The sequence below is a fragment of the Lepisosteus oculatus genome, chromosome 27 (genome assembly GCF_040954835.1).
Source record: "Lepisosteus oculatus isolate fLepOcu1 chromosome 27, fLepOcu1.hap2, whole genome shotgun sequence".
NCBI lineage: Eukaryota > Metazoa > Chordata > Actinopteri > Semionotiformes > Lepisosteidae > Lepisosteus > Lepisosteus oculatus.
Genome location: NC_090722.1, coordinates 5,548,073 through 5,574,601, shown reverse-complemented (window position 1 = coordinate 5,574,601; position 26,529 = coordinate 5,548,073). Strand labels below are relative to the sequence as shown.

The following is a 26,529-nucleotide window of genomic DNA, read 5'->3' as shown; positions in this document are numbered from 1 at the left end:
AGCATGTGCTGGCAAATACAAACATACAGTTCTCTCTGTACGCTCAGCCCTTTCCTGCCCATTCTGGTCAGGCAACAGGACGCTTAGCTGGGTTTTCAGGCACCATCTTTAGAATCTCATCTGCACCCCCCCCCACTTCATTTTATGATGTTGTCATTTTTATTTGCATTCCTGGCGTACGCATCTTATTTTTTTAAATTGCACATCCATTTTCTAAGCAATTCATCAGATTAACGGTCATGGAGAAATCCGTGACCCGCCAGCAACGGGCACAAAACGGGGTACCCCCTGGCCAGGACAGCAGCCCATCACAGGGCAGACATGCTCACACCAGGGCCAGTTAACCCACCAGCACGTCTTTGGGAGGAAACCGAAGCACCCAGACACAAGCCTCTCAAACACGGGGAACACACACAGAGGCCAGGCAGACGGCCCCGAAGGGTCAGGAACTGAACTCGGAGCTTCAGAGCTGCAAGGAAGCAATGCCAACCAGCGCGCCGCAGGGCTCTCCCCTAATTGCACATGAGTAATTCAAAGCTCTACAGAAAGAAGCTTGTGACAAGCCCTAGTGGCGGTGTGCCGCACCAGGGGAACCGTTCAGCTGAATGTCCGCAGAGTCAGTGGACTATCAAGGCGAACGTCTTTCCTATCTGGGTCTCTCTCTCTCCACTGCCAGTTCTTAACAGCTCCTGTCCCGCCCGTTTCATTAGTCTCCTGTAAATCATCAGTTTCTGCAGCCCTGGACCAAAGCAATCATGCCCAATCGAACAGGGGATGTGTTTTAGATCAGTCCGGGGGGGAAAAAAAAGCTCAGTAAGGCTCAGTGTTTCCTTCACTGAAACACTACTTGCTTAATCAATCCGTTGCTTAAACAAGTGGCGCAAATGCTCAACAGCAGGTGATCTGGGGCAGCCTGTATATAGAATTGGATTGGAGCTCCATCATCTTATCACCTCAAATGCCTCATATTCCAACGCCTTCTGCCCCCCCTTCCTCCAAACCCCACAGGCTAAATGAACCGTAAATCCTGTTCCTTCATGGCACCAGAAACCCAGCCGCCCAGGAGAAAAAACAAGACAAGGCAGCGCTTATACATGTTGTACAACACCAAGCTATCGAAGCTTTCACACCACATTTAAAAAAAAACGTTTCACAAGCCCAGTGGAAATCTTCAGTGCACACTCGTCCCGATGAAGCAGGACTTCACAAAGGTGGAAAGACATTTCAATTCCCAAAACGAGTAGCAGTAATCATTTTTATTTAAAATAAAAAAATACATTGAGGATGATGACAGTAAGGCATTTGAGTGAAAAGAATGTACAGTTCGATCCTGCTCCAGGAATACACAGCAGAGCAGAGTGCGTGACCTGATTAAGCTTCTGCAAGCCAAGCTCGACACTGCCTGCAGGAATATCCCAGAAATAGCAGAAGAGAAATAAAACAGCTGGATACCAGTTTCTGGGAGAATCCAGTGCAATCCCAGTGACTGCACTGAATTCCACAGGGATTAAAAAGCCTAGTGTTTTTCACGCTGCCCAGTTCAGGATTTTGCAGAGCGCAGGTCTTGGAGTATCGACACACCTGTGTGCCGTGTCTCGAGAGGTGAGTACAAATATTTTACAAAGTGGCTTACAGCTTTCATTAAAAGCCAGAACAACTTCTTTCCTGTGGAACTGTGCCGTTTCAGCACCTTGAAAACGAAGGTGTTTTTATTTGTGGGGACTGTGACCTTGTGCAGGGCCTGGAGTTACACTAGGGGGCGCCCCACATGCGTCGCTCGAAGACGCATCACGCACACCGACAGACGTGAGCTGCGCTGAGGTTGCTCTCGAGCTCCCTCTGTCGCAGTTTTGTTCCTGCAATGTTTCAAAGTCCAAATGCGAGCCCAAAACTCGCATTTTTAATTAAAAAAATATATATTTAAAAAAAATGTAAATCAGTCTCCTTCTAAAGCTTTAATCAGCTTTTTTTTTTTTTCATAAAAAGTGGGATCCCCAGACGCAAGCAGGCGTGCAGAGCACAAGGGGGAAGAGGGTGCGTGTGCACTTGTGGCCACAGAGAGGGGTCTCACCCACCACCTAGTCCTGCTACCTACAAGGACTCAAGCAACAGCTCAGGAAAACAGAGGAGACACAGAAAGGCCAAATCAGGACATGAACAATTATTCACAACACTTATTACCCTTCATAAATCAGTGAGCAATCTCGCTTCAAACACGGGTGTTCTGTAATGTGACACCGTGTACGTATTCTGTATATATATATAGCCGTGATTCCACCACCACAAATCATCTAATAAACTTCAAGTTAGAAAATGTGCATCATTGCAGGACCAGAACAGACCAGTCTATGAGAACCTCCTGACCTCAGGGCCTGCAGGCAAAGCCCTTTGACCTCTACGTACCTACCTGCTATTGAACAAGAAGCCATTGACCATGGTCGTGCGCAACGCCAGCTAAAACAAGGACTTGTGTCGTAGCTGAAAAGGGGCAACGCCAGTGTTGGCAGCCCCCTGGGGCGAAAACATTAAAAAGCCAAAGGATAGACTACAAATAATTTAAAAACGAATTAGTGGCCGTACAGTGCCTTTTTCTGTAGCACTGCGTGGTTTGTACAAGGGATACATAGCGCCCCAGTTTAAAAACCACAGCACCTCTGAGAGGTTGGTATCCGAGTTGTCCAGCATGGAAAGGCTGAGCAGAAAGAAGAGGGAGACCAGTGCAGAGGTCAGAGGTGAGAGGTCAGAGGGACAGGAGGCCGCTAGCAAGAGCTGGTCTGCAGGTTGCCTTCCGTCAGGATGGAGGTGATACTGGACGGGCCATACGAGCCCTCTTCTTCGTCGGAGCTGAGCGCCGTGGAGTCCAGGACGGAGCGCTGGGACTGGGACTTCCTCCTGCAGACACGGGGAGAGACCATGAGCGACAGGCCGGAGCGCCGCACAGCGACACAGGGAGCGATACAGACTGAGAGAGAGTGACACTGCATAGAGCTTCTTCTCCAGCGCCGTGACACTGCCCTCCAGCTGAGAGTGATACAGAGTGAGAGAGAGAGAGAGAGTGTGATACACAGTGAAAGAGAGAGTGATACAGAGCGAGAGAGGGAGCGATACTGCACAAGAGCTCCTTCTCCAGCGCCGTGACCTTGCCCTCCAGCCGAGAGTGATACAGAGTGAAAGAGAGAGTGATACAGAGCGAGAGAGGGAGAGTGATACAGAGCGAGAGAGGGAGCGATACTGCACCAGAGCTCTTTCTCCAGCGCCGTGACCTTGCCCTCCAGCTGCTCCCGGCGCTCCTGCTGCTCCTCCAGCTCCCGCAGGGCCTTCCTGCGCGCCGCCTCCAGCCGCTCGACCTCGCCCTCGCCCTCGTCCACCCGCCGCTTCAGGGCCTTGACCTTCAGGGCCAGCTGCAGCCGCGCACACAGGGGGAGAGGACGGCGGACGTGAGGGTGAGCACCGCAGCACGTCGCACGCCATCAGAGCTGCAGGCTGTCGCCGCCCGGGCCGGACGGGCCGAGCAACGGGTCAGGCCGAGCGCGGCACAGCGTGCGAAATACGGTTATGCACTGAGCCGTGCAAGCGCATGGCACGTGTGCACGGGTGCACGTGTGCGACGGCGTTCCCGACACACTGGATGAACGCGCGACCGCGTACCTGGTCCTTCTGGTCATTGAACTGCGTCCTCTCCTCGTCCAGCTGGATGGTCAGCTCCTTCACCTTCCTCTCCAGCCGCCGCTGGCTGGACTGCAGGCTGCTCTTCTCCCTGGACTCGCACGAGGCAGATGAGCGTCAGTTTCCCCGTTACATTGGGATCACTTTGGCACGAGGCTTATGGTGTGATCATGCTAAGGAACAGGTGAAAGGTTCTCTCCATGCTGAAAGGTACCTCTACCTCTTCCGCTGCAGCTAACACACGCTGACACAGCTCCCTGCGCCAACGTCAAGCTGTGAGGCTGTTAGTCAAACGTTGCAAGAACGGCCACAAAGCGACGGCTTGCGCTGCAGCCTCGCAGCTGCAGGGGGTCTCGGGTTCGAGTCAGGCCCCCGGGCCGTGCCTGTCTGTGTGGAGTTTGCATGTCAAATGAAAACGGCTTCAGTTCCAACCGGGTTTGGCCCCGGTCTGGGCTACGAACGGGGGGCCGGCTCGTGAAACCCAGAACGGGTCCCCATCCTCATCCCTGGTAGGTCTGAGCCACTGCCCGGGCAGCCCCTGACCCAGGCTGGATCACGGCCTGACTGACCTCTCCTCGCTCTGCAGACGGTCCTCCAGCTCCTGGATCCGAGACTCCAGCTGGGCCAGGTTGGCCGAGGGCCTCTGGTGCCCCTCCAGGTCCGACAGCCGTCCTCGCAGCTCCTTCAGCTGCAGCAAACACAGGGCCAGACAGACCGGGGTCAGGGACGGGGGGCCGGCAGGCATCAGGAAGTGACGGAGAAACGGATGGACACAAGCAGGGAGCTGACACGGAGGTCACAGGCTGGGGAGGAGGGGGAGGCGACGCTGGAATGTGCTAATGAGGCACCTGTCTCTCCATGGAGGCCTTGTCCAGCTCGAGGTCCTGCTTGGATGATCGCTCCTGCATCAGCTCAGCGCGCAGCTGGTCAATCTAACGAGAGGGAGAGAGGAGGGACAGCAGAGAAAGTCAGCGCACAGTGTGTGGTAAAAACACAGGCCAAACCGGGTGTGTGTTCAGTAACACGTGGTCGGCAGGCAAGCAGGGTAGCGGGTGTGTGCTCCGTATACAGAAGGTACTGGGTGTGCCTCTGCACACATGGTCAGTATACTGGTCAGCGCGTGTGGGTCAGAGCGCAGCCAGTACCTGGTCTCGGCTGCGGCTGATGCGCTCCGTCAGCAGCTCCGCGCTCGTCCTCTCCTCTTCCAGCTCCATCTCTAGACGCTTGGCCTTGTCCTGGCGGAGAGACAGGGGGACAGCGTGGCGTCACAGTTCTGCACGGACCCACGTGGGCCTCCTGCTGGCTCTGCTCCGGCTTAAAACACCAGGGGGCGCTGCTGAAGCGGATCGAACCCCAACTCCCCGGAGGGCGCCCCCCCTCCCCCCCACTCTGGCTCAAAGGCCAGCACCCCGAGTCTGTTCCCCATTACTACCAACCTCAGATGTACATGACCCAAGTCCCCCCACTCCTGACCTTTAACCCCTGACCCTAAGGCCCACAGTCATGCCCCCACAAGCCTAACGACTGCCCCCACGCTGGGATAAACGGCCAGCCTGCAGCAGTCTGGGCTGGATCACTCCCCCCCCCCCGCAGGCCGGAGGCCGACAGCGCTGCCAGGAAACCCGCGATGCTCTCACCTCCAGGGCGCGGATCTCTCGCGAGCGGTCCGTGTGGGAGCTCTTCTTGGCCTCCAGCTCGGCCTCCAGGCTTTTCAGCTTGTTGGTCAGCAGCTCCTTGTCCAGGACGGCATTGTCCCTCTCCTCGGAGGCCAGCTGCAGCTCCTTCTTTAGACGGGCCCCCTGGACACAAGACAGCTGGACCTCAAACACACCGAGCGAGAGCACAGCGCGCTCTGGACACTCTCCAGCTCGGACGGGGGGTCATCCTGTCTCAAACCACATAGAAGGGCGGATTTCTGCGCCCCCCCCCGTCTCACCGTCTCGCGCCAAAATGATTTGTACAGTTAGAGAGAGCACAACGATAAGCAGCTCCTGTAACGTTATTGTGTAAAAATATAGTTTGGTCTGAAAAATGAAGCTAATTGATAGCAGTCAAAATGGACCCTCTGCTCAGGTAGGATTCACAAATGATTCTGTAAGTAAAGAGTTTCCAACATCCCATTTGGATGGATAATGTGTTAATTGGACATGAGGAATCCAATTAAACGGTCGAACCCCACCCCTTAGTCCACCCCAATACACAGCAGGCATCAGTTCTCTGGGATGGACAGAGAAGGTTTCTTCACCCTTTCAAACATATTCCCCGAGAAAACAGCAGTGACCCTTTTCTCCTGCACAGGAGACATTTTTTGTGTAATGTCACACAGTAACCGCAAAAAAATACCAATTTCTGAGCACCGGGTTTCGCTGGTGAGAAAAATAGACAAAAAAAATGTCCTCGACATCTTCAAAGCTTTACTGTCAAGAGACTCGAGATCTCAACTTTTGCTCAGGACTACTTTTCTTATGGCAATAGAAGACGCTTTGGAGGAAAGAAAAGGTCAAAAGCAGAGTTGTCACGAGCGAGAATAAAAACCAGTTCGGAGCAGTGGGAGACCGCGGGTGTGGGGTGTGTGATCTGATAAGGAACGAGCCACATGCAAGCGGGCAGAGGGGGCGGGGCGCACCTCCTCCTGCAGGATCCTCAAGGCGCCCTGCAGCTTCTCCAGCTCTCCCAGCTTGTCCTTGCTCTGCCTCTGGGCCTCCTGCAGCTCCCGCCGGGATTTCTCCCGATACTCGTCCAGCTGGGCCTGGAGCGCCGCCACCGCGCCGTGCGACTCCGACGCCATCTGGTCCATCTGCCGGGGCAACGACAGCGTCCGTCACAGAAATAACTGACCTCGCTGGCTACATTTTATGCTACGAGCGACAGAACTTACCAACATCATCAGAACTATTAGGCTACCTTATTGTTTTTATTGATTCAACTTTTAGAATCACATATTACTGCAAATGGTTGCTTGAGAGCTTTGTGACAAAAAATTCCTGCAGTGTTGGTACTGACTCTTGTTGAAACAGTTCCCTCTTCTGATTGAAACTTGAACCTTTTATCTCGTGCCTTAACTGAAAACCTTATGAGTCTATGGTTTCGAGAGTTAACGTTTTGGTTTGCTTTAAAATAAAACTGAGTGTTAACTCCTGGAATGTTTGAAATGTAATATTTAAAGGCAGGGAAGTAAGCTGTCTTCAGATAGAGAGATTGAAAAAAGATATCATTGATCACATCTAGATATTGCATGTTGGGAGTTCTGTGATTTAGGTGTGATAATGTTTTAACAGCCACGACAGGACAGGAACGGCTGGGGAAGGGGACAGCAGGAGCGCGCGGCCTTCACGACAACACGCTGGCGCGGGCCCCATCGCGGCTGGTGGCGCCACGGAGAAAGGGGAAAGACTCCCAGTCTGAGCTGGATCATCCCCCCATCGCCCGCAGTCTGAGGGCCGACCGCGGCGGCAGTGAAGACACGACGCTCTCGAGTACGCCGTGGTACGCCGCAGGAAGCTGGAGCTCGGGATCTGGCGCTCACCTGCGCCCAACCTGTGCAGGTTTCTGCTTTCACCTGTGCATTATGGGAATCCTACTTCTAGTTTTCGCCCCCAAACGCTGAGCCTTTAGCACTGGCGCCTGCAGAGGAGTCGAGCACACTGTGGAGTACATCAGCTCCCCCTCCGGCACTGTGCACCCGCAGCGCCGGCGCCCACCCACCTCCTTGTTGAGCTTCTCCAGGGCGCGGTCCAGCAGCCTCTTCTGCTCCTCCAGCTCGCCCTTCCCCCGGCGCAGCTGCTCCCTCTGCCGGCCCTCCTCCTGCAGCCGCTGGCTCAGCTGCTCCCTCTCCTGGCCGAGCCGCGCCGCGCCGCGCTGGGCCTCCTGCAGCCCCGCCTCCAGCGCCCGCTTCTCCGCCGCCAGGGCCTGCTCCGCCTCCGCCGCCTCGGCCAGGGAGGCCTGCAGGCGCCCGCGCTCCGCCTGTCGGGGGGAGAGGGGTGGTCAGGGAGACTCTCGCGCCTCAGTGCGGCGGGTTGCGGGGGCGGCTGCCCTATTTCATTTCGACGCAAAAGACACGAGCCGACTTTGAGCTCTCCTAGAGACGCGTGCCAGTCCAAGCGTGCCGTAACCGGGACCTCCTCCCTGTTCGGCGAAGGGGGTCACCGACTCCACCCGGCCCGCGCTACACCAGCGACCCGAGCCGATCACCCGCCATCGAGCCGCCCGAGCCCCCCGGGCCACCCCAATCCGCCTTCTTCCTCCACACCCCGGCAGCCCCCTCCCCCCGCGGCCAGCTCACCTCCAGCCGGGAGACCTTGTCAGACAGCCGCGCGTTGGAGTCCTCCAGCTGGCCGGCGGCGTCCTTGTCCTCGGCCGCCCGCTGCTCCAGAGCCGCGACCCTCTCCCGCAAGGCCGCCGCCTCCTCCTGCGCCGCCCGCAGGTCCGCCGCCGCCGCCTCGCCGCGCCCGAGGGACTGGGGGGGACAACCGGGAGGAGACCCAGGCAGATTTAATGAAGCACATTTGTGCTGGTGGGGAGGGAGGATGACTTCATACAGAGAGAAATTACAGTATCAGAGTGGTGGGGGGGGCACTATCAAGATCCCATGAATTATGAGACACCTGAATATTAACTAGAGGCCACTGCTGCACCACAGAGAGCTCACCTGTCTAGACTGCTAACTAATTCTGCTCTGCAGTGGTCATGAGAAGCTCTTGAGAAGCAGCCGCACAGAGCCACCAACTCTACAGCCTTGGCCAGTGTAATAGGCTTAATATGGAGCCTTTCAGAGTTACAGCATTGAGAGATAAAGATACAATTTCAGATTAATCAGTAGGGGGCGCTCAGACTGCAGTCTGTGCAATGTACGATGGGGACACTGCAATAAAAATGAGGTCCTGACTCTCCATGGGCCTCCTGCAGATTAAAAACCCCAGGGTGTTTCTCGGAAAGAGTAGGGGTGTTGCCCCAGTGCCCAGGCCAAAATTTCCATTGGCCTTTACCAGTCATGGGCTCTTATAACCCCCCTCTCTGAACTGGCTTCTCCCCACTGAGAGCTGGTGTGTGGGGGCGGACTGGCGCAGGTGGGGCCACACACTGGTGGTGGTGGAGGGGATCCCCATTACCTGTAGAGTGCTTTGATTGTTGTGTCCACAAAAGTGCAATGTAAGTGTAAGCGTTATTTTCATTGTCATTATGATTAATTATCACTGCTTGAGACGGTCATGGTTCATAACTGTACATCCCATAACAGGCAGGCAGTTAATACACTATCTCTTCAACTATGACTTGATTCCTCATAGGTATCTGTCCACCTCAAACCATTTCAGGCAACTCTGTAACAGTTTGCCTCCACCACCCATTTTAATCTTCTCTTTAAAGAACTGGCCTCCCAGACTCAATGTGATGTTTTCTGGGGATATCACCATCCTGTCAGCCATTCTACTGCACCTGCTTCGCCTGCTCCAATGACCTCATCAAGTCTTCCTTCTCTCGCTGGTGTTGGCCTGTCAGTCTGTCAATCTCCCGGTCATGCCCCGCCTCCTGCTCCTGATAGGTCCTCTTCAGGGACAGCAGCTCCGCCCTCTTCCTGGCTATCTCCCCCTCCCTGTCACTGAGCTCCGATTGGGCGTGGAGGAGGTCGTCGCGGCAACGCTGCAGCTCCTAAAAGCCATCAAAACAGAGGGAGTCAGTCAGCTGGTCCACCGGCATGCTGGTCCATCTGTCCGGCCGTCTCCCTGTCCCCGGTGTCCGTACCTGCGTCAGGCGCTCCGTCTGGGCCGGGTCCGGGCTGCTGCTCTGTAGCTGATCCAGCTGGGCGCTCATGGAGGACAGCCTCTCCTGCAGCTCCCCCAGCTCCTCCTCGAACTCCTCCTTCTCCAGGCGCGCCTGCAGCAGCCTGCACCACAGACAGGACTCACGGTGACCACAGCTCTTCCTCCCCAGCCCCTCCCGCCAGTTCAAGAAAGGTTGCAAAGCCACCAGAATCTCTTCTCGTCCAGGTCACTGAAAGAAGCCAGGGTCCCGGCTTCGACTCCATGCCTGGAACCTACGCCCCCGCCCTGAGTGCGCCTCCCCTTCTCAGTTTTAAAAGAACGCTGAAGACCACCACTGGGTAGGGGAGTCTTTTCTGTTCAAGACGAGAACCGTCAGTTCCTTCGGCCTGTCAGCACAGGCACATTACTTCTATCCCAGAATCCACCCGCCCGCCCTCCTCCGGGCCGATTCCCGAGAGGATTTAAGCGGACAGAGGCTTTGCCAACGCCAAGCCGAGGAACACCAGGTGTTACCCAGGGGAGAGACAGAGGCACGTTTGCCCAGTTAGGACACTGCAACTACTAAGCAGGCGCTCCTGCAGCTTCTGCTGTGAGCAACGGTATAAAAATAAGATTTTCACAAGTATATACAAGGCCTTTTCCCACTGCAACACCACTCGGACGGTGGAGATCTTTGCTGCCAGTGAGCGTGTTGTAGTTTGTCACAGGTCATGCGAGAATATGCCATTACAGCAGTATTACTCATGAAGAGAAGCAGCAGCAGCGCTTGTATTAGTAGTGCTAGTAGAAGCAGCAGCAGTGTTGCAGGAACAGTGGTAGCAACAGAAGGCACGGTGGCCCAGTCGTCAGCACTGCTGCGTCACAGCACTGGGGCCCTGGGTTCAATTCCTAGGGTGCTGCCTGTGCGGAGCTGTGAAGTTTTTCCCCTGGCGCCCCAGTTTCCTCCCACAGTCCAGAGACAGAGATGCTGGTGGGTTAACTGGCTCTCTGGGGAAAACCGGCCCTGGTGCACGTGCATGATTGTGTCTGTGTGTGCGTGCCCCGTGATGGACCGGCGCCCCGTCCTGGGTGCGCCCCGCCTTGCACCCTGTTAATGTCGGGGAATTAGCTCAAATGGTAGAGCGCTCGCTTGGCATGCGAGAGGTAGCTGGATCGATGCCCACATTCTCCACAGAAACTTTGGGCGGAGCGGTGGCTCTGTGGCTCAGGATCTGCGCCTGTGACTGGAAGGTTGCCGGTTAAAATCCCACGGCCGGCAGAGAAATCCTACTCTGTTGGGCCCCTGAGCAAGGCCCTTCACCCCCCCTGCTCCAGGGGCGCTGTACAATGGCTGACCCTGCGCTCTGACCCCCAGCTTCTCTCCCAGTCTGTGTGTCTGTGTCTCCATAGAGAAAAGCTGGGGTATGCGAAAAGACAAATTCCTAATGCAAGAAATTGTATAGGGCTAATAAAGAAACATTATTATTATTATTACTCTTGCTTGGTGGCGCGCAGCTCCTCCTTGAGCCTGTTGCACTGCTCCCTCCAGTGGCTGGTCTCGTCATTGCTCTCCTCCAGCTGCTTCTGCAAAGACTTGACCGTGGTGTTGACCTTCTGTCGCTCGGCCTCGACGCTCAGCTGGGACTGAAGAGAGAGGGAGAGAGACGCACTAGCAACTCAGGAAGCCCCGTCTGCCCCCGAGAGCGGCGGCCTGGTGGGCCGGCGGGGCTGGCGTACCATCGAGACCTGCTCCACGTTGCTCCTCAGCTTGTCTATGTCGGCCTGGTACTGCTGCCGGAGCTGGTCGATCTCCCGGTCGTGGGAGGACACCTCCTCCTTCAGCGCCCCCTTCAGGGCGGTCAGCTCCCTCTCCCGCTGCCTCAGGGCCTCCTCCTGCCTCTGCCTCGCCGCCCCGGCCTCGGCCATCTCGGCGCGCAGAGACACCAGCTCCTGTGTGGCGGGAGGGAGAGAGCCCTCTGAGCTCCGCGGCGTCAACGGGACACCCCGTGCAGATGCGTCAGGTGCCCGTGCGCGCGTGTCCGCGTGTCCGCGTGTGCGTACCGTTGCCAGCGCGTCCCTCTCGGCGCCGGAGTCCGCCTCCCTGCGCAGCTCCTCCTGCAGCCCCGCCAGCTGGTCCTCCAGGTCTCGGACCCGGGCCTCCGCCGCCTCCCGGTCCATCCGCAACTGGGTCAGCCTGGAAGAGCCAGGCGAGAGGGCAGGTGGGCACACGCGCTATGTGATAATCGAGCCGGCCACACCACTGGGCCGCAACCTGCCTTCTCGATCAACATTCAACCAGCCCCCGATCAGCCTGAAGGCCTCGCCGGAGAGCGAAGAGAGTCTGGGTTTCTCAGGCCGCTCAGAAAGTCCCGGGTGTCTCAGGAAGCCATGGCTCTTTATCTGTGCCGGTCTGGTCCGGGAGCCCTGCCTCCTGGGAGAGGAAACGGCTGGACAGAGCGGCCCAGGCTGCCCCTAAAACAACTGTGACTGACCCTCCGCTGCTCCCACATCCACGGCGCGTTCAAACGGAGGACAACGCCGAGGACTATCGGTGCTGCTGCCCAGCTTCCCCCGCTGGAGCTCCGTGATGGTCCGGCCCAGCCCGGAGCGCCGATCCTGAGGCTGATCGCTCTCTCAGCGCCACGCCGTTAGAAAAGTCTTTAATCGAAGGGCTTACTGGTAGGTTTGCAGAGTCTACCTTCACTGTGATGCAGCAACGATTTGTCAGTTATGACTTGTCTGTTATTTCAAGCACACCCCCAGGAAACTCCTAACAACCCAAACGGCTCGTTTGGCTTTCAAGATGACTTGGACCTCTTGCTTTCTCCATCTCTTTCCCCACCGGCCAGCTCTTCCTCCCCCCTCCCTCCATCTTCTTTCTTCTGCCTGTATCCAGCCTGCCCTCTCTCCCAGCCCCTAACCCCTCTCCTCCGGCGCACGATCCCTCCCTCCCTCCCTCCCTCTCTTACTCGGCCTGGGTCTGGTGCAGCTCGTTGTTCTTGCGGTCCAGCTGCTCCTGCAGCTGCAGGTTTTCGTCCAGGCAGTCCTCCAGCTCCGCCTTCAGCGCCTGGTCGCTGCTGTCGGTCTGCGGCCTCTGGAGAGAGCGAGCACCGCGCTCAGTGGGGAGACGGACAGCTTCTACTGTCAGCACCCAGACTTGAAGTTACCCCACCCCATCCCATCTGCAGGCCTCCTAGAGCTCCCGCGGTCTGGATTCAAACCCGGGGACCTCCAGGCTGTGCCCCCCTGCCCCGTGCACTGACCTTCCTCTCCTGGTTCAGAGCATTTTGCAGGTCCTGCACCCTCCTCTCCAGGTCTCTCTTCTCACTCAGGAGGGACTGCACTTCGCTGGGCGGGGCACTGCTCTGCACGCAGAGACGAAGAACGTGACAGTGATTCCTCGCCCAGGACTAAAGCCTCAATCGCACACAGAATTCACCCCCCCCACCCAGAGCTCGCAGTTCTTCACAGACACTGCCTCCCTCACCTTCAACCCCTGGATCTTCTCAAAGACGAGGCTGACCTTGCGCTTGGTCGTCATCTCACTCTCTTGGCTCCTAAGACACACGGCGGCACAGAAACCCACTTGGTTAGAACATACGTGTGTGTACGGGTCTCACGCATGTGCCTGTGTATGTGCCTACGCGTGCCCCAGCTACACTCACCCCTCCCTCAGGATGCTGTAAATGGTCTGTCTGGTCTGCTCTTCCTCGCTGGTGCCCTCCGACCTCTGACCCTGGTCCTTCAGGAGGTCCGGCGTCGCCTTCATCTGAGCGAGATGGAAACGTCAGCCCTTGGAGCTGCTGAAATTCTCGTTACAGCGGAGAAATCCTGCAGGGATTTTAGTCCCGGTTTCCCCCTTACTGGACCTCCTGGAGGGGGCTAACCCCCCATCACCCACTCACTCACCTGGGAATCCGTCTGAGTCTTAGCCAGCGTCTCCTTGGAAACCGCCCGCCTTGTTGACCAATCGGGAGCGGCGTAGGAGGCGGGGGCAGAGGTGGTGAGGGCGGTCACCTCGGCGACGGAGCCCGAGCCCCGCCCCAGGCTGCCGGCGCTGTGGGGAGCGCTGGGAGGAGGAAGGGCCGTCGCCGGGGCTTTGGGGGAGGGCGGGGGAGGGAACGCCGGGACTTGCTCGTCGAGATAGCCGTCCAGGCTCTGGGAACGCTTGTGGTCCTCCGACAGCAGGTGCCTGCGACCCCCCGGCCGCCCCCTGGCCTGCCAGCTCCCCCCCCCGCCCCCTCCGCCGTCAAACCTGCTGATCAGGCTGTTGATGGGAGCCAGCGACTTGGTGTCCACCGAGGAGGGGGCGCGCTCCGGCTCCGGCTCCGGGAACGACTCGCCGGCCTGCCCGGACCCCCAGCCCCGGCTCCGGCCCGCCCCGTTGGCGAGGCCGCTGCCCCGGCGGCTCCAGGGCTCGGCCCGGCTCTCGGGCTCGGCCGCCGGCGCGACCACCCCGCCGCTCCCCCTCTCCCCGTCTCGCGGCCAGTCCCGACCAGGCCCCCCGCCTCCCGCCCCCCCATCCAGGGCCCCGGAGCTCCCCGACCGGCCGTCCCCGGGGGGGCGGTGGGGGGCGTAGAGCCCCGCGTCGAAATCGTCCTCCCGGTCCAGCAGGGACCCCTGGGAGTGCACCCTCCGGAGGCCGGCCTGAGAACTGGGATGCCCTGCCGCCGTCTCAGAGTAGGGGTTATCGGGGAGCCTCTCCTCGCTCTTCTTCCTGGGCAGGCTGTGGTACAAGGGCTGGGCCGGGAGTGGGGGCTGGGGCGCCCCGCTTTTCAGCTGCACCCCGTAGGAGTCCCCTTTCTCGCCCTCCTTCAGCACCACGTAGGGCTGCCCCGCGATGCCCTGCACGCGCACCGCAACGCCGTACGAGGAAGAGGAGGAGCCTCCTCGCCCGCCACTCCGCCGCCGGCCCGCGACCACGCCCCCGGGCTCGTGCAGGTCGTTGATGAAGCGGATCTGGACCCCATGATCCACCGGCGCCTTCCGGTCCGCGGGATCGGTTCTGCCGCTCATCCTGTCTGCGCGTCGGCCAGGAAGAAGAGGAGGATGTGAAGAAGGGGAGAAAGAGAGAGAGCCGGGCATTAACGAGGGTGCACACGAAACAAAGGCAGGCCTGTGCGGCGACCCTGAAGATCTGGTTCAGCCGCCGCTCCGGAAGGATTCTGGGAAATCAGGAGGATCGAGACGAACAGGTTTGTGAGGAAGGAAGGCGGGAGCAATGCAGAGCCCCGAGCCCTGTGCCTTGATCACATGACGCTGGCACGCCGCACCGACAGAGAGATGTGGATGTGCAAGCGCAGACACACGGGTCTGCTCTGCTCAGGGCTGTATTGACAACACACTGCCTGTAGGTGGCAGCAAAGCCCGATCGCTCAGCCCCCCTGTGCGATCAGCATCTAGAACGCCTGGGATACAGCAGCCCCTCTTCAGAGAGGGACTCTGTGGCCTCAGCCCAGCCGGATTTACCCATCCCTCTGCGGAACCAGTGCCAACGAACGACCATTAGCTCAGTTACCTCTTTAAGAGCCGAGGTTCAATGGCATAGTGTGGTTTCTGCACACCTCGAGTCAAAACTCTGTTTCACCCAGGGCCCTGAAGGGTGAAATGGATTAAGAGGATATAGATATTCCAAGCCTAGTTGAAGCTGTTTTAAGGCCGCTGTGCCACGGTCACAAGCCCCCCTCGGAGCTGTGTACCTCTCCCTGCAAAATACTGCAAGCTTGAAGGCTCCTGGCAGACCACAGGGTGGCACTGTTACCCTTCCATAACAACCTGCACACCTACCCAGCCAGCTAGGGAATCCTGGCCACAGCACACAGGAAGAAACCCAGCTTCACCCCATCGAAGACGAACGGGCCGCCAAACAGAAAATGAGGTCTGTACTGCTGTATCCTTGAACACGGGCACTGACAGCTCCCGTCCGCCACTCTGAAGACCAACTGCAACCGACGCCCACCTCACTCACAGCAAGCTCGGAGCAAAACCTGGACCGGATCACACTGCAGCACAGCGGGAGTCTGGACCCCTATCCCCCTGCGGTTTCTGCTTGTGTACGCCAGGCACACGTCATGCACTGGCCTGGGCACGGCTTCTCTCCCGCACCATCACTCAGTCCAGTTCACTGTCATACGCACAAGTGCCATGGAATGCTTATTGGCATGTGTGCTCCAATACAAAGACATTAAGGAAACACCAACAACGTAAACACAGAACAGTGGTAGCAACAACAACAACAACAACGTTAAATAACATACAGTTCAGGAAATAAACATCTGTGTGAGCCAGCGGCGGGGGTAGAGTTCAGTAATCCAACAGTCTGTGGGAGGAAACTGTCTCTGAATCTGGAAGTTTGTGCCTTTATGCTCCTATAACGCTTCCCAGAGGGAAGGGGGGAGAAAAATGAGAAAGCAATATGACTGATATCCTTAGCGATACTTCCAGCCTTCCTGAGACAGCGAGTCGTAAACATGATCGCAATAGAGGGGAGCTGTACCCCAGTGATGGACTGGGCTGACCTGATCACCCCCTGTAACGTCTTCCGCTCCGTTGAGCTGCTGCCAAACCCCACTGTAATACCACACATGAGCACATCCTCAGCAGCGCACCTGGAAAATGTGGTAAGGCTGGTGGTCTCCGGTCAAGCCACGGGGACACCTCCCTGGCACGCCCCTTCATTTGTCCACCGGTCTCCCCATCACTGTTGCCAACGCTGTCGCTCTTTAACTCTTTCACTTCCACTGCATCTCTCTCTCCCCAGCCTGCTGAGGGGCTTCCTGGTCAGCAGGACACAGGCCAACAAGCACTGCACATCCTTGTAAGCAGGCTTGGCTTTTATAGGCCGGTTCTGAAAATGGCTGCAAAACCCAGCAAAGGTCTCGGGAACTGAGGAACTGAAGAACAGAACCGGGCTCTGGCTCCGACCCGCGCTGCACCCCGCGAGGACGGGTCAAAGAGCAGGCGAGACCGGAGCGCCCCCAGGAGGCGAGAGAGAACGGAAATCAGGGTTGTGGGGGGGGGCTGGACTCCCGACGCGGAGAAAGAGGAATTAAGGGACAGGAAAGGAGGGGAGGGGCCGGGCGAAGCCAAGCGCTCGAAGAATGAACCCTGAAGCGATCTGCCCGTCGGCCGCGGGGGCCCCTGCCAGCCGAGAGGCGCCGCATTCCGCGCATCGCGGGGGCGATTTTCTGCTCCACATGCACACAATGGAGCTCCCCCACACACACACACCTCCGACCCGCGGGGGGGCACTGGAGCGGCCGCTCCTGACCAGAGGGGGGGGGGGGAACAGAGGCGGCACAATTCAATGCGACTTGGTCTCCTTCCGCCAATACAGATCACGATCCCAACTGTTTTACCGATTAGACAGCTTAACTGGTATTAACTTGGCAAAGGCTTTTAAACAGAACTGACAGGGATTGGAATGACTGGATGTTACTGCCTACTAACTGGAGTCCACTTACACATCTGTGAAGAGTCCCATCAAGGTACAGCTGTCTCCCTGCTGGAGTACCAGCTGCCTTGCCACCCTGCACCAGGCCGGACTGGTCCACATCACCCTGTTCACAGCTGTGGACTGGCCTCCTAAAACCCTTCATTTCAGCTTGGCTGCAACGTGGGCGTATGCACACCGTCCTGAGGGTTTCAGAAACCGACCAAAGTGCTGTTGGGAAAGACCACTGGTTGTCACCTACACTGTGTGACCCGAGAGGAGAAGCCACTGGGAATGTAGAGAGTACAGGGAAGGAGAAGAAAGAGCTGGGCAGAGGGAGGGGCAGAGGGGAGGCTCACAGGCAGGAGGAATGCCAGCAGAGCTCTGTTATCACTGCCTGGAAACTCAGAGTTCTGATAAGACAGGACACTCTGGACTGGGAGAGGGAAGGAGTGGAAGAGAGGAATGTAAGTAGCTTTATTGGCATAACTGGTGAATCAGAGCATTGCCAAAGCAATAACAATTCGTTTTTTCTGACATACTCCCAGACTACAAGAGGAAAGGGACAGCAGTGTCTCCAGTCCAGTCAGGGGTGTGTCACTGTGTGAATTCAGGGGCAGTGTGAGAGGAGAGGGACAGCAGTGTCTCTAGCAGTGTCTCCGGTCCAGTCAGGTGTGTGAATTCAGGGGGAGTGTGAAAGGAGAGGGACAGCAGTGTCAGTGACAATGTCCTGAGATGATCAAACATCCAGTAAACAGGAGAGGAATCCCCCAAACAGAGCACACAGTTTAAACACTGATTAGTTCGGGAACTGAAGAGTTAATCTTATTCCAGACGCCCGACAGGGAGAAACACTCACATTAGTCACTGCACTAAGGCTTCCTGGCCTCAAGTCACCTTGACCCAGAAAGACTGTAAATATTTGAGCGCCTAGTGCTGTTCCTGCAGTGCAAAGGTGCTGGAGTGACATCATGGGAAAAGAATTTGAACAGATACGCGTGGCGCAACAGAAGCAGGGAACATATTTTTGGCCGAACAGCACCAGTGGGTGACACCCTCTACCCCCTTACTCCAGGAGCACTGCAGGTAGGCCTCCCCAGAGTGGCCCAGACCGATCTCGCTGTAACAGAGGAGCCCGATCCCGTTGAGGTTAGGACCTTACAATCCAGACGCAATCCGCGTTTGGAAAGAATGCGGAATTTCAGTGACTAACTGAGCCACTGCGCTGCTGACCTCTCTCCCAGCTCAGGGAGAGTGATTTGTTAACGGCGCAGTTAATAACAAACCAGGCTGACAGTGAAGCTGCTCAGGGCAGCTCGGACTACGCTACAAGCTCAGCAATCCCCAACCCAGCCGACAGTGAGGCCCGATTGGTCACAGTCAAGTCGGCGAGCTAAGCCCAGTCTCCTCCTCAATCCTGAGTGAGGATCTGATTTTCGGATCGATGACCCTATCAGACTGTGCTCCTCTCCCGGAGTCTCCCCCCTTACAACCACCCTTTCTCTCTATCCCATTCCAAACTCCCCATCCCTCCCGGGAAGACGTGGCTCCAAACTTCAACAAGATTCCAACTCAGCTCAGGGCTGCGGTGCTGAATTCCGTTTTCCAGTAGCCACACAGGATACTGCTCCCCAGAGGCCCGAAGTGTTTGCTGACCTGTCAGCTCAGCGCCTCCTGACAGTCGTGCCGTGGTGCTGAAGATGAAAGCCACAGGCAAAGGGATTATGAGGACTGCATCACGCCAGGTCATGGCGCAAGGAGACTAGAGAACTAGGGTGCAAGGGGAGAGAGGGAGATCGGCACCCCAGCAAAACTCTCCTGGATCGAACGCCTCAGGCAGAGGAAGGAAAATTCTACGCGGTTTTGGTGGCCAATAGCGATCAGACACCACAATGCATTGCGAGAAAAAAACACTGTCTCAGCTTCAACACAGAAACGCACTTTTCACAAGTCATCTGGGTAAGTTTCCAGTTCCAAATGCGCGCTACACTTACATTCATGTCAAACTGTATTTTTCTTGTTTAGATGATTCTAGGTTTATTCATTCATATTTCATCAATATTAATTGGACATTTACAGAGGACACAGGTCCCAACACTGGTCCTGGAGGAACGCTGTCTTCGGATTTAAATGTTCTGTTTGGGGCCTATTTGAAACTATGCCATCAGCTCTCAAAGAGACATGTGGGATTGGTACAGGGTCCCTCCTGTGTGGGCGTGTCTGATGGAGTCCCCCCCCCCCGGTACCCCATACAACTGGCCAGCGCTGTTCAGTCAGGAATAAGGGCCAGCAGGTGAAGGAGGGAGGCTGCACAGGGCTCTGTGTGCTGCAGCAGCTGGAAACAGCTTGCTTGAGGCGGGGGATGACTGACACTCAGGACTGACCCAAGAGAGGAGTAAACGGAAGGCTAAAGGAGACAACAGATCGATTAAAGTCATCAATCAGCACCGGGAGACGCAGAGCTCAGCTGGATTGAAAACCAGCAGACCGTGCTTCACGAGGACCAGATTCGGAAACCACTGCATTAGAGCACAAACAACGCTCCCTACCTCTAGCTACGCGATGACTTCTACCCCGAGCTGGAAACTGTTCTTACCCTGAGCGACTGCTAGCGACGACCCATGCCGACACATCCTGGGACCCAGCGGAGGGATTTTCTGGAGCCAGCTGGGTTCGGGAGCTGTATGAACGAGCCACGGCTAGCGAAGAGCTAGTGAACATGTCATTAGCGACCTGAACGACCTCGCCGGGCGGGCTGGCCCATTTTCAAGCGGCAGCTCATCTGTGGGACTGGAAGACACAGCTAGCAGGCGTCCCCAGTTCTAGGCTCAGGGCACACAGAGAGCGCGATTCCCGGGGAGGGGGGAGCTGGTGGCAGCTGGTGGGTGATGTGGGAAGAGGGAAGGGGGATGACAGAGATCCGTGGGATCATTTCCAGCGATTCAGATCTCCTGCTTTCTTCAAGTTGTTTCAGGAATTTGAGAAACAGGAGGATTTCAGGGTGACCTGTAAGGTCTGTTAGACTGGGATTCCCCAGGGACCCCTGGGTGACAGACTGGTGATTTCAGTGTGACCCGTGGGACCTGCTGGACTGGATCCGTGGGAGGCCCAGGTGATCCGGGCAGTCCCTGCAGCTAGCCCGGGGGGGGGAGTCCCGGCTTCTGCACAGGCTCCCAGCAGGGGTGCGAGGAGGCTGTCCACCGGCTGCCTGAGCCCCTCTTTCCCTGCACCCCGCTGGGCATCAGCCTTCAATGCCCATCTGAGCGGCCTGGGAGGGGGTGCCGCCCTTTAACCCCTATAGCTGAGGGGCTCCTGGGGACCACTGTGGGCTGCAGCAGGTCATCACCACGACCATGTGGGTGGGATGCACAGTGCGTGCCCTAGGGCCGTCTCTTCTCGTGCGGGCGTGTGGACGTACTACACTCATCTCTTCCCCAGATACAGCACTGCAGCATCTCAATCATGAGCAGGATGGCACAAACTCCAGACCGGGAGGGGGAGACTCATCCCAGCAGGTCTGCTCAGCGAGAGCAGGAGTCAAGAATCGACGCTGCGGGGCACCAGGGCCCAGGTGCTCCCAACAAGACCAGAGAGGAGCGATTTCAGCCCCTGTCCCCGGCAGCTCAGGGCCGGTTTTTGTCCAACAACAGCAGCAGGTATGAAGAAACCAGCAGCCGGCGGCCAGCCTCCTCGCACCCCCGCTGGGAGCCTGTGCAGAAGCCGGGACTCCCCCCCCCAGGGCTGAATGCAGGCACTGCCCGGATCACCTGGGCCTCCCATGGATCAAGTCCAGCAGGTCCCACGGGTCACGCTGAAATCACCAGTCTGTCACCCAGGGGTCCCTGGGGAATCCCAGTCTAACAGACCTTGCAGGTCACCCTGAAATCCTCCGTTTCTCAAATTCCTGAAACAACCTGACGAAAGCAGGAGATCTGAATCACTGGAAATGAAGAGCCCAAAACAAGCCTGTTGGTTTCCAGGAAGACCGCTGGCCTGTTAAGGAACGTCTCTGGCCCCGAGGGGACTGGGCTGGGGACCCCAGTGAGGGTGAACCCAGCCCGCAGCCGCAGCTCCAGCTTTCCTCAGGCCCTGTGGTTTAAGGTCGACGCAGTGCGTGATCACGGACCAGCGGCCTTTCGGGACACGGGCGGGCGGCTACACTGGACAGGAGGCGTCGCTGGACACTCGCTCAGCAGCCTCCACTGCGCCCAGCGGCTGCCAGAGCTCTTGCAAGACCCAGCAAAGCAAACTTCCATTCTGAAGAGCCCCAGCCGCTGGTGTCGGGTTCAACACAAAAACCCTGAGCGGATCAGACTGCTGTGCACCTGGAGTCAGAGACCGGCGACGCCGTAAAACCCCGAGCGGATCAGACTGCTGTGCACCTGGAGTCAGAGACCAGCGACGCTGTAAAACCCCGAGCGGATCAGACTGCTGTGCACCTGGAGTCAGAGACCGGCGACGCCGTAAAACCCCGAGCGGATCAGACTGCTGTGCACCTGGAGTCAGAGACCGGTGACACTATAAAACCCCGAGCGGATCAGACTGCTGTGCACCTGGAGTCACTGACTGACACCACCACTAAACCATAAGGAGAGCAGACCAGACTGCTACGCTACACATCAGTAACAATACCATGCAACCTGGAGCACATCAGCGTGTTGCGGACTGGGAAATCCTATCGTCAGCACTGTAAAACCCTGGAGTGGACCAGACTGCTATTAGAATCCAAGTGCCATGCCCTCTAAATTATTTTTTTTTTCCTTTTTACCAAAACCCCTAAAGGAGACCAGAAACCACAAGACTGGCACCACCACAAAACACACACACGGATGATTTTTTCCCCGTTTCCAAGGCTAAGACGACCCTCTCCCCCCCCCCCGCCCCACAGACATGATCCCTCTACCCGACCGCCCCACGGCGCGACCCCAGCGCGCAGGGCAGCCGTGGGAACACGCCACGACAGGCAAAGCGCCCTTAAGACGAGCCGGCTGCCCCACGACCAACATCGGAGATCCGAGCGCCCCCAGCGGGCCGGCTGCTGCCGTTTCCCCCCCGCTTGCGCAACAGAAACCGGCGGTCGCCTTCACCCGAAACCCGCCTGTTGCTCCAGAAAACCCGTCCTTCCCGGGGAACAGGCGGCGGGGGCGCCGCGGAAACGACTTGAATTTTAAAAAAAGGAAAAGCCTTCGGACTGGTTGTTTTTTTTTTTGTGCCTTCAGACAGGCGACATCTCCACCCGCGGCGGAGCTCCGAGCGCAGAGCAGGACGGGCGCTGAGACGCGCGGGGGGGCGGTCGGTTCTCGCCAGCCCACCTGGACAGGAGACATGTACCCACACACACACACACACACGCAGGTACCGAGAGAAACTAGCTAAGAAAGGGCTCCCGTGTGTGTGGAAGTGCGGGCGAGCCTGGGTCTTTGGGGGGGGGTCTCGGGCAGGTGGAACGAGAAGAAACGAACCTAATTCGTGTTTGATTTGGGTTAAGAGCGCAGCAGAGCTCGGCGATGTGGTGTTAAACGGCAGGGACTCGCTGCAGTGGTGTGTGTGTGTGGTGTGGTGTGCAGTGGTGTGTGTGTGTGATCCGTGTTCACTCCTCCGCCGCCGCCGCCTGTAGCGCACAGGTAGACTCGCTCCCGCAACGACGCACCTGCGTGTGAGCTAGGAACTGTGGCCAAACCGCCCAGAAAGCCTTACTTATTCCCCGTTTGCTCGTCTTTCTCGTCTTCCCTCGACTCCGGGGAAGACCGGACCGAGTCTTGAGCCCGGGTCCGACCCAGCGGACAGCCCGACCCGGGGTTCACTCACCTGCCGATCGAAGTCACCGATCCGCTCCTCCTTCGAAGAGAAGAGATGTCTTTTACGGTGGGTCCCTTGCTATAAGCGACGTTATAAGCGTTTTTCTTGCGGTATCTTTTCTCTCTTGTCGTTGTTTTCAAGTCTCATTAAAAAAAAAATAAAAAAACAAACCCTCGGCGACACAGCTCCGTCATTCAACCTGTTACCCTCCGCGACTGATACCTTTTCTTAGGGATGAGTCCCACCCACCACTTCTCTGTAGGCGCTGAATGATTGGCTGTTTACCGGACAAAGAGGCGGAATCCTAAGTTATTTCATTAATGTTATTGGATAGAATGCGCTGTCAATCTCCTTTCTGCCTGTAATATCAGGTCCAATTGGATTAATGGGCCGTCTGTTAACTATTAAGAACGCCCCCGGCCGCATGTGATTGGTCGAAAGGCTTTGTTATTGTTAACGCAGCAGAACAAAGTTTCACAACTTCTCTTTTCAGCGTAAAGTCTTTGCAGAACAATTAATAGTAACATTCATTTTTTTTTACCGTGCAATTCAGTATTCACTGTGTGACTCTGTGTCAGAGCTTTTTGTATGTATTTATTTTGTATGTAGTGTAATGTCAGTAGCTACATCACCCTGCAGCTCCCAGCTGGCAGCCCACTGGAGCTCAGCAGGTGTGAGCCTGGTCAGTACCTGGATGGGAGATTTCTGGGAAAAACTAAGGCTGCTGCTGCTGGAAGAGGTGTTAGATGGGCCAGTAGGGGGGCGCTCACCCTGCGATCTGTGACTCTCTGTGGTCGTTTTTAGGGCGTTTCTCTAAAGGAGTTGGGGCGTTACCCCCGATGTTCTGGCCAAATTTCCCCCTGGCCTTTACCATCATGGCCTCCAATCCCAATCCCTGTCTCTGAACTGGCTTCATCCCTCTGCTCTCCTCCCCACTGAGAGCTGGTGTGTGGGGATAGTGGCTCCCGGGAAAATCGGCCCTGCTGTGAGTGTGTGTGTCTGCCCTGTGATGGACTGGCATCCTGTCCAGGGTGTAGCCTGCCCTGCACCCTTCCCTTGCCCTGACAGACTCTGGGTCCCTCTCGGTCCTGTAGTGTGGAGGAAGAATCATTATAAAATGGATGGATAACTCACTGGACTGGACCTGTGCAATACAGTGGTTGCAGGCACCTGCCCTGCTAAATGTAGTATATATGTAGTGTCTGTAGTTCAGGTGGGGAGCTGCGTCAGCGGGCGTAGGCTGCAAAGGAACAAGTAATAGGTTTATTCCATGCTGAAAAAAAGAAGAAAGAGAACGGCCGAAACGTTGTGTTCTCTTTCTTCTTTTTTTCAGCATGGAATAAACCTATTACTTGTTCATATGTAGTGCCTTGCTTGTGGGTGGAATAGTGCCCTCACACACACACACAGCAGATGGGAAACATAAGGAACTCGTGTAATTTTTATTGAACAAAATCATGATTGAAAGAGGCAACCACGTAAATGCTAGCAGGCCGAAGATGCAAAAGCAACGGCGCATTTTCAAAGCGTGTAAAAAGAGATCAGCCGTCAGTTCAGAACTCCGCGGACAGAATAAAGAGGGTGCCGAGCTCGGCAATCCCACGAGGTGGCGCCGTTTAGCTTGGAAAAACAACGTGAAGCCAGTCCGAGACCGGGAATTGTGTATTTTTATTACGCACTCGCCTTTTTCTCTTTTCTCTTCTGCTTTTGAGGGACACTGCTCCTGGGAACGTGCTCGCTAGTTCATCTGTAGCTCTGTTAGTAAATTATGCTGCTCCCCACTGTTTTACTGAAGAGAAATTCCAGAAACGCAAATGTCAGACGAGCGAACGGCAGCTCAACTGCCGGCTCGTCCATGAAAACCCTCCTTTCGCGTTTGGAGAGTCGGCCTGCAGCGCCCCCGTCAGGAATTCCACGTCACCGGGCTCACAGCCCCCCTCTCTCCTCGCAATGTGCTCACTTCCTCAGCGAGACGAAGATACGCTTCTAGGAATTAGTTCTTCTGTCTCACGAAGGGCTGCGGACCAGGGCGAGACCGTGACTCGTCAAGAAAAAGCCCCAGTCTCGAGAGGGGGAGGGGGGAGAGTCCCGCACCGCTCCCCAGCATCGCGCACACTTCCAAAGCTCAGCTTGCGAAGTCTACTTCATTCTCCTTCATTTCAGCCCGCGTTAAAACTAAAGATTGCTGCACGAAAAGAAATGACAAAACAACACGAATTACATATAATATACTCAGAATTGGTCGAAAACCTTCTTTACACTTGTGCTTTACTTGGATCTCACTGGGCTGTACTGCACTGTACTGTGCTCTTACCCTGATCGCACTGGGCTTGACCGCACTTTACTGTGCTTTTACCCTGATCTCACTGGGCTTTACCGCACTACACTGTGCTTTTACCCTGATCTCACTGGGCTTTACCGCACTACACTGTGCTTTTACCCTGATCTCACTGGGCTGTACTGCACTGTACTGTGCTCTTACCCTGATCTCACTGGGCTTGACCGCACTTTACTGTGCTTTTACCCTGATCTCACTGGGCTTTACCGCACTGCACTGTGCTTTTACCCTGATCTCACTGGGCTGTACTGCACTGTACTGTGCTCTTACCCTGATCTCACTGGGCTTGACCGCACTTTACTGTGCTTTTACCCTGATCTCACTGGGCTTTACCGCACTGCACTGTGCTTTTACCCTGATCTCACTGGGCTGTACTGCACTGCACTGTGCTTTTACCCTGATCTCACTGGGCTTTACTGTACTGTGCTTTTACCCTGATCTCACTGTACCTTTAGCTTAATTTACTTGGCTTTTTACTGCACTTCATCAATATCTCACTGAGCCGTTCTTCTCCAGTGTTCCGTCACAGCCAGTGTTTTCAGAAGTGTTCTACCTGTGTCAGAGCAGGCGGCGCGCCAGAATCGGAACCGGCCCGGCCCGGCCCGGCCCGCCGCCGTCAGTCCAGGATCTCCTTGATGCACCAGCAGCACAGCAGGAAGTACAGGCACTCCTTGAGCGACTGGAGCAGCCCGTAGGAGAAGTTGGCTCCCAGCAGGTTCTTGTTGCGGCCGAAGCCCAGGGCCATGTCGCGGAGGGTGTGGCCCACGGAGGAGGGCGCGGCCTGGGGGACGGGGCGCTGGGGCTGCATGGGGCAGCGCTGTGGAGGCCGGGCGGGAGCAGAGGGCTCTGTAGCTCCTGGCGCTTTCTCTCCCTTCGCTCGCAGGGAAGTTTAGTTGTCTTCCTCCTTCTCGACCCGGCTTACCTCCCGTCGTTTTTATCGATCCGGCCCGGTTTTGTACTCTTCCTCTCTCTCTCTCGGGACCAAGTGGAAATCGCTGGCGTGCCCGGCGCTCAGTGCCTGTTTATGTCTCCCTCGCCCACCCCTGTGCGGGGACCCCAGTGCACCTCCCCTCCCCCTGCTGAGCTCATCTTTTTCTGCCCCTCCAGCTCTTTGTGCTCGCCCCTCTGGAAGGGTCCCGGCTCGTCCACATCGCTCTCGCCGTGTGAAGCGGCGCTGCTGACCCGCACACGTGGCGTGTCAGGCCCCGCCGTCTCTCTTTACAAACACAAATCCTGCTCGCTCCGTTTCTCTGGCAGGCTGAGCACAAGCGAGTGCACACTCCCCCCTCCCTTCCCTGAACCAGCACCCCTGTCCCTCTCTCTCTCCAGCAGGCTCTCCTGCCTTCCCCGGTTTTCTGTGGACCACACCTTCTCAACTCTGCTTCCTCTCCCACTCCCCTGTTCTCGACCACCTGCCCCCCTCTTCCTCCGTGGACTCCCACCCATCTCACTCAACCCTTACCCAGCTCTCTCCCTTAACCCACCTCTCTTAACCCTTACCCAGCTCTCTCCCTTAACCCACCTGTCTCCCTTAACCCAGCTCTACTGACCCTTAC

General features: G+C 56.8%; 2 protein-coding genes across 3 annotated transcripts; both read right to left on the bottom strand.

Annotated features, from left to right (window-relative positions):
• Positions 1-1,241: 1,241 nt before the first annotated feature.
• LOC102683691 (cingulin-like) lies at positions 1,242-22,869 on the bottom strand. Of its 2 annotated transcripts, none has more exons than XM_069185019.1 (21): positions 22,645-22,869; positions 13,314-14,425; positions 13,070-13,173; positions 12,892-12,961; positions 12,668-12,769; positions 12,374-12,498; positions 11,466-11,598; positions 11,142-11,354; positions 10,900-11,048; positions 9,406-9,547; positions 9,100-9,312; positions 7,949-8,122; positions 7,372-7,629; positions 6,293-6,463; positions 5,304-5,465; positions 4,812-4,901; positions 4,515-4,598; positions 4,236-4,354; positions 3,649-3,757; positions 3,238-3,401; positions 1,242-2,892 (listed from the first exon to the last, which is right to left on the bottom strand). In XM_069185019.1, the coding sequence occupies exons 2-21, from the start codon at positions 14,418-14,420 to the stop codon at positions 2,760-2,762; spliced, it is 3,822 nt and encodes a 1,273-aa protein (XP_069041120.1). In that variant the 5' UTR covers positions 14,421-14,425; positions 22,645-22,869; the 3' UTR covers positions 1,242-2,759. The 2 variants fall into 2 exon arrangements, with proteins under 2 accessions (XP_069041120.1, XP_069041122.1); XM_069185021.1 differs by having other exon boundaries at positions 13,314-14,421.
• A 1,187-nt stretch (positions 22,870-24,056) lies between these two features.
• On the bottom strand, positions 24,057-26,457 carry lenep (lens epithelial protein). Its single transcript, XM_015336704.2, has 2 exons — positions 25,527-26,457; positions 24,057-24,820 (listed from the first exon to the last, which is right to left on the bottom strand). Exon 1 carries the CDS (start codon positions 25,779-25,781, stop codon positions 25,590-25,592), a length of 192 nt encoding a protein of 63 aa, XP_015192190.1. The 5' UTR covers positions 25,782-26,457; the 3' UTR covers positions 24,057-24,820; positions 25,527-25,589.
• Between the last annotated feature and the right edge of the window lie 72 nt (positions 26,458-26,529).

Coding starts and splice junctions, on each gene's coding strand:
- lenep (XM_015336704.2), bottom strand. CDS start 25,781: ATGCAGCCCCAGCGCCCCGTCCCCCAGGCCGCGCCCTCCTCCGTGGGC.
- LOC102683691 (XM_069185019.1), bottom strand. CDS start 14,420: ATGAGCGGCAGAACCGATCCCGCGGACCGGAAGGCGCCGGTGGATCAT. Junction 4,355..4,514: donor AGGCCTCCATGGAGAGACAG/GTGCCTCATTAG, acceptor TGTTTGCTGCAG/CTGAAGGAGCTGCGAGGACG. Junction 3,758..4,235: donor CGTCTGCAGAGCGAGGAGAG/GTCAGTCAGGCC, acceptor GTGCGAGTCCAG/GGAGAAGAGCAGCCTGCAGT.